General features: G+C 43.0%; 2 protein-coding genes across 4 annotated transcripts in view; one reads left to right on the top strand and one right to left on the bottom strand.

Moving 5' to 3' along the window:
- ppp4r4 (protein phosphatase 4, regulatory subunit 4) overlaps window positions 1-1225 on the top strand; it is a 12451-nt gene extending 11226 nt beyond the window's left edge. For both annotated transcript variants that reach the window (XM_015395655.1, XM_015395654.1), the window contains exon 23: window positions 886-1225. The gene's annotated coding sequence lies outside the window, so the exon portion shown is untranslated. The remainder of the gene's footprint in view (window positions 1-885) is intronic.
- A 549-nt stretch (window positions 1226-1774) lies between these two features.
- LOC107098168 (protein Z-dependent protease inhibitor-like) overlaps window positions 1775-6440 on the bottom strand; it is a 14507-nt gene continuing 9841 nt past the window's right edge. The window contains exons 2-6 of one of the 2 annotated variants that reach the window (XM_015395675.1): window positions 5810-6112; window positions 5428-5721; window positions 5047-5320; window positions 4821-4968; window positions 1775-2459 (exon numbers count right to left, since the gene is read on the bottom strand). In XM_015395675.1, the coding sequence (XP_015251161.1) occupies window positions 2271-2459; window positions 4821-4968; window positions 5047-5320; window positions 5428-5721; window positions 5810-6098 (1194 nt within the window). In that variant the 5' untranslated portion in view covers window positions 6099-6112 and the 3' untranslated portion in view covers window positions 1775-2270. The remainder of the gene's footprint in view (window positions 2460-4820; window positions 4969-5046; window positions 5321-5427; window positions 5722-5809; window positions 6113-6440) is intronic. The other variant, XM_015395674.1, reaches the window with a different exon arrangement.

Genomic DNA, 6440 nt, shown 5'->3' with positions numbered 1-6440 from the left:
TTTTTTTTTTTTTTACTTTTTTTGGAATTACTCAAGTAGAAATATTGGCTATCGATACTTTACTGGAGTAATTCTTTTTTAGACAACTTTTTCCTTTTACTCCTCACTTTTTAAAAATAGTCTCGTTAGTTTTGTTTCATTAAAGCTCATTTTCATTCTGGCCTGCTGGTATAAAAAAAAAAAAACAAACAAACATCAAAATAATTAGTTTCATCCAGAAAATGTATTTCTTTGTGGTTGGACTCGGTGCTGCCCCAACCTGTTGCTCACCACATACCAAAATAAATAGTTTATCAAGTTAAATGTGACTCTGTTACCATTAGTTATAAAACTAAGAAAATGAAGTTTAAGGCAGTTATGATCCAGAATTGTAGAAAAATGTTCCTTTAATAGGCTTCTGGCCTTAACAGTTTTTCTGTTTTCATTAATTTGACTTTTATATTTTAAGTAGTTTTAAAAATGGTACTTTTACACTTTTACTGGAGTAAAAAGCTGAAGTTGATCCTCAAACTTCTACTGGAGTAATAAACATGAACAGCTAGTAGTTGCCTAAGCACTGGTTAACCTCCCTTATTAGTTCTCTAGTAGTTCATTTAGTTCCATGTACCTTATTGTAAAGCGTTAAACTAGCCTCCAAGAAGTCGTTTGAATCTAATTTATAGATTTCTGGTGATTAGATTCAGCTTTTCATTGATTTCAGTCCCTCTGATGGATTCAAGCTGTAAGTTTATTGGTGACATAAATGTTTGTCGCCATGAATCTTTAAAAAACACCTGAGTGAGCGATGAACACACCTGTTTGGATTGTCTGCGGATGCTTGGGTTTAGCTCTGGTCCAGGCTACTTCCTGAACTTTTGGTTCCTTTGTTGTTTTTTTTTGTCACAGAAACAGGAAGTCCAGCTCTTTCCAATTGGAATGAGGCTAAAGACGATGATGTCATCACTTCCACATCTGGCCAATCAGCTTCCTGGGAGCAGTTTCAGGATGAGGCCCAGGATGCAGCTTGGCATCGACCGAAGCAGTGGACTCTGATGTGACCTGAACCTACTGAGCACTGTGTCTTCTAATCATCTCACCGCTTCATTTGATTGGTTCAGTAAAACCTCACCTTCAGGTGGTTGGAGGGACCTTATTGGACGGGGATCACAGTGGACAACCAAAGATGAGTCGAATGTGATCGGATGGAACTTAAAGATTATTTTAAAATAAAAAAACTCAATGAAAACAGCTTTCATTTGGTTTTTCTTTCAAACTAACATTTTTTCTGCAATAAGGGAAGAAAATGAGAAATTAGAGGAACTCATTCTAGGTAATGGAAATGTTTTGGTTCCTGATGGTTGATATAAAGTCAGCTTTCGTTTCAGTTTGTGGAAAATATTCAGCGTTAGTTTTTATCCTCATGTGTTTTTAAAAAAGTTTTGTAATAAGAATAATTTCTGGATTAACCCTTTATAGGGCATAACCTCTTTCTTTCAAATGGAGCCCACTCTCCATGAATATAAATTCATTAAATATTTGGGCAAGTTGGTGTTTCTTGTTATTGAGATTCATTATTGGCATCAAAATATCCATATTTTTTATGTTACAAATTTAATAAGCTTTATCCTGGATTCCAACAACACTTTTGGCTTGAAATGTGGATTTTCAAAGTATTTCACTGAGCGCCCTATAAAGGTGTTAAGTAGTCATAGTTGTAATTCCATAAAGAGAATGAAAATTGTTTTAATTATGCAAAGAAAAGCTGGAATTTTTGGATATAAAGACTCCAGATATGACATGTTATTTAAGTTTTATTAAAACCAGCATGAATTCATGGTGGCGACAGAGACGTCCCTTAGTGACACTGGCAAAACAAACATGACGTCCTGCAGAGCAGAAATGGACAAAATGAGCTGAATCAGATGAGTCCTTCTGGTCTCCTGAGGAACATGATGCTAAGATACAAGCTAACATGCAGGATATAATGACAAGACAGTAAGTCAGTGACTCGCTATTATTCATATCATGTAAGATAATACATCAAAAATAAATATGATGCTAACTAGAAGCTAAATGACGACATATGACCTCAGTGCTTTCATGTAGTGCAATGCTATGAAGTGATATTATAATCAGAGGAATGATGCCAGAATTTATGGTTCTGGATCCATTTCCACTTCCATCAGGACCCAACGATGCTTCAGGTTGATGGTTTCCGTCATGTTTAACAAACAGGAAGCAACGCTGTAACCTGCTTCTAAGGATGGGGTGATGAGGAGGGCGGGGTTCGTTCATTTCTCTGTGGGATTCGTAACTCGGCCCATGAAGAGGAGGCTGTTTGTGGACTGTTGGTAGATGATGAAGATGAAGGGTCTGTTAAAGGTGAGACGTGGTGGAGGTGATGAAAACGTGGTGACCCCGCCCTCTGAGCTGCCGTCACCACTGCTCTCATCCATAGAGACAGCGGCCATGTGATAAACCTGAAAAACAATTAAAAGCAGGAAACAACAAATTAATCAGGTCATTTTTTAATTCAATCATTTAGCTCTGTAACTCAATTAATCACAGATGTCCTGGAAAGACTGAACAGCCCACATCAGTCAGGACATTCATTTAAAACAGGACGTTAAGATGGGTGCTTGCACCACAAAACTTAATGTTATGGAACAACAGGAACTATTAGATGTTACAGGACAGGACAAAATGTTACAGGGAAGCAAAAAATGTTACAGGACAGAGATGTTCAAGATAGAACGACATATTAAAGGACAGAGGAACATACTTCAGGACAGGGCCAGATGTTATAGGAAAGAGCAACATGTTACAGGACAGGACAAAATATTACTGTACAGGCAGAAGTGTTATTGGGCTGGACAAAATGTCACGGGACGGAATGGAACGTTTCAGAGGTCAAAATGTTACAGAGTCATATTTTACATGGAGGGGTGAAATTCTTACAGGATAATATGAAATGTTGCAGTGCAAACTGTTACAGGACAGGGCAAAATGTTACAGGACGTGGCAAAATGTTACAGGATGTTGCAAACTGTAACAGGACTGGGCAAAATGTTACAGGATGGGATAAGATATTACAGGACTTGGCGAACAGTTACCGGTCCAATTGAAATGTTACCGGATGGGGCGGAATGTAACAGGATGGGCGAAATGTAACAGGACAGGGCAAAATGTTTCAGGCGGTGTGAAATGTAACAGGACAGAGCAAAATGTAATAGGATATGGTGGAATGTGACAGAACAACAGAAAATTTTACAGGACGGGCGAAAGGTTACAGGACAGGTTAAAATGTACAGGTCGAGGGGAAATGTTACAGGACGATTGGAAATGTTACAGGGTGGGGCGAAATGTTACAGGACAGGGGGAAATGTTACAGGACGGGGTGAAATGCTACAGGACCATTGGGAATGTTACGGGGTGAAATTTTACAGTAGGAGATGACATGTTACAAGACAGGGGGAAATGTTACAGGTTGAAGGGAAATGTTACAGGACGATTGGAAATGTTACAGGACGGGTCAAAATGTTACAGGGGGCGATTGGATTTGTTACAGGACAGGGAAAATGTTACAGGGCAGATGGAAATGTAAGAGGATGAGGGGGAATTATACATGACGGGGAATGTTACAGGACGGGGCAAAATGTTACTGGACAGGGGGAAAAGTAACAGGACGAGGGGGATTTAACAGGACAGGGGGAATGTTACAGAACGGGGTGAAATGTTACAGGACCATTGGGAATGTTACGGGGTGAAATTTTACAGTAGGAGATGACATGTTACAAGACAGGGGGAAATGTTACAGGACAGGGGGGAATGTTACAGGAAAGAGGGGAATGTTACAGGACGGGGCGAAATGTTACAGGACAGGGGGGAATGTTACAGGAAAGAGGGGAATGTTACAGGACGGGGCGAAATGTTACAGGACAGGGGGGAATGTTACAGGACGGGGCAAAATGTAGCAGGACAGGGTGAAATGTTACAGCACAGGGGGAAATATCAAAGGATGATGGGAAATGTTACAGGGTGAAATTTTACAGTAGGAGATGACATGTTATAAGACAGGGCGAAATGTTAGAGGTTGAAGGGAAATGTTACAAGACGACTGGAAATGTTAAAGGATGGGGCAAATGTTACAGGACAAGGCGAAATGTTATAGGGCAGTGTGAAATGTTACAGGACAGAACAAAATTTTACAGAATGAGACCAGAAGTGTTGGGATGAGATGATACAGGATGGGGGAGATGTTATGGTTTTAGAAGAAATTTAAAAGAGCAGTGAGAGATATTACAGGTCAGTGCAAAATGTTACAGGATGGGTGGGATCTAACAGGATGGCATGACATTCTACAGAATGCGATATTAAAGGACAGGGGGAGATCTAAAAGACGGAACAAACGTTACTGGACCTTGTCCGGTAACAGTTTGTTCCGTCACATTGCAGGATGGAGTAAGATGTAAGATGACAGCTTGGGACAGAGTGAGGTGTTCTAGGGGGGGTAAAAATCTCACAGAATGGGCTGAGATATTACAGGACAGGGCGAGGACACATGACATTACAGGAGAAAATGTTGTTGAATGGGACAAGAGGTTAGATAACCAGTCTACTTGTTACAGAAGGACCATGATGTTCTGAAAAAATGCAAGACAATATAAACATCAGCAGATATAAAAGTTCTAGCCTTAATACCAGCATCTGGTATGTAGACAGTACTCCTTCATAAATACAGGAATTCATGAAGATGGTTTCCACATTTGTTAATCTTCTAACTACTCCTGAGGATCCCATCTCTCCATCAGACTTACTATCTGTCAACCTCTCTCCCTTACCTCAGTAAGTTTTGTTCCTGAAGCCCCACCCATGTTGCTGAGGTCAGCGTCATCCTGAAACACCTGAGTGATTTCCAGCCTCTGAAGCATATTTTTCAGAGAGTAGGTCTGCTCCAGTAGGAAGACAGGAAGCTGCACCTCCAGTTTCCTAATTAGAGAAACTTCCAGTCAGGATCCAAAACAAAGGACAGATAGAGACACCGTTAGGGGGAAGGGTGGTCCTTACGTCTTCCTCAGCTGAGCAATCCAGGCTCTGATCTTCGCCGCTGTCACCTCCTCCTCCACAGCCGTCACATCAACATCTTCATCAGGAAGCACCACCAACATGGCGGCTCCGTCTGCCATCGGCAGCTTCAGCACGCCAGCCTTCACACCGCGGTCATATGCCAGGAAGTACTTATCGGCCCGGAACATCATGGGGACCATGATCACATGGTACTTGTCCACGTAGAACCGCTCACTCTGGGTGAGCGAGGAGTTAAAGGGAGGATTGAAGCGGACTAAAAGAAGACAAAATTCTATTCAATACAAACAGTTCATGGGGTTAAGTGGCTCATTTCTCCCAGTGACCCCAGTGGACGCTGTCCAGCGACTAACGGGTTCTTACTTTTGTAGGAAGCAGCAGAGACGACCAGCAGCTTGGTTTGGTCCTCCAGGCTGGTCAGAACATCCTTGATCTGGTCATTGGACTGTTCTTGGACCCAGCGGCTGATGATGTCGAGGGCCTCAGCAGGGTTTGTGTAAGGCAGACTCTGAGCCTTTCCACCATATTTCATCTGAAGCAGATCCTGGAAGGACGCAGGCACCTGGAAACTCTGGTCTGGGAAGACCGCAAAGCCCTGCAGAAGGTTCAAGGGTGGAGTCGTCTGGAGAACTGCGTTCCTCAGATTCTGAAACACATCTGGAGAAACAAAAGAGTTTGAGTAAAACAAGAAGATAACAGACCTCCTCCTCAGGGCTCACAGACCCTGATAGGAAACCCTGCCTACCTGGCAGAGTCTGGGGCTCCAGTCCAGTCAGGCCGAGTCCCTGGATCAACTGATTCTGCGTTGGACCGCTGGTTCCACCCAGGAGAGCTAACATTCCTGCGGACACCGCGAAAGGAGACAGAAAGATGTTGTCATCCGTGCGGCTGGCCACAGCCCGGTACAGCTGGGCTCCAAAGTCTGCGTTCTTGCGGATGAGGTCCTCCACAGCAGGGCTGATGGTTTGAGGAGCTGCTGGACTCATCAGGAGGGCGAGGAGGACGGGCAGGTGGAGGAGGACGGTGGGAGCCATGGTCTCCTCTAAAGCTGGAAGAACAAAGGAATCAGAATCATGGATCAAGCTTTTCAGCTTTCCCAACGCCCTGGTTTAATCCGACATAAACAGAACCAAGATCCATCAGGATGTCAGCAGGCTGATCGGATTCAATGATTAATCAACTGATTGATCCACAGGATCAGTGGATCTCCACCAGATTCACGCTGCAGACCGTCTGAGGTGGGTAACCTCCTCTAAAGCTCTTCAGCTGTCAGTTACCATGGCTACAGAGACAGGAATAGGGGAAGAATCGGTTACCATGGTGACAGGTAACGCAGCTGAAAACCTGAGCCTAGATCAGGACTGATCCAGACTAAG

The sequence above is a fragment of the Cyprinodon variegatus genome, unplaced genomic scaffold (assembly GCF_000732505.1).
Source record: "Cyprinodon variegatus isolate N-32 unplaced genomic scaffold, C_variegatus-1.0 Scaffold752, whole genome shotgun sequence".
Lineage (NCBI taxonomy): Eukaryota > Metazoa > Chordata > Actinopteri > Cyprinodontiformes > Cyprinodontidae > Cyprinodon > Cyprinodon variegatus.
This window is presented reverse-complemented; position numbering and strand designations above follow the sequence as displayed.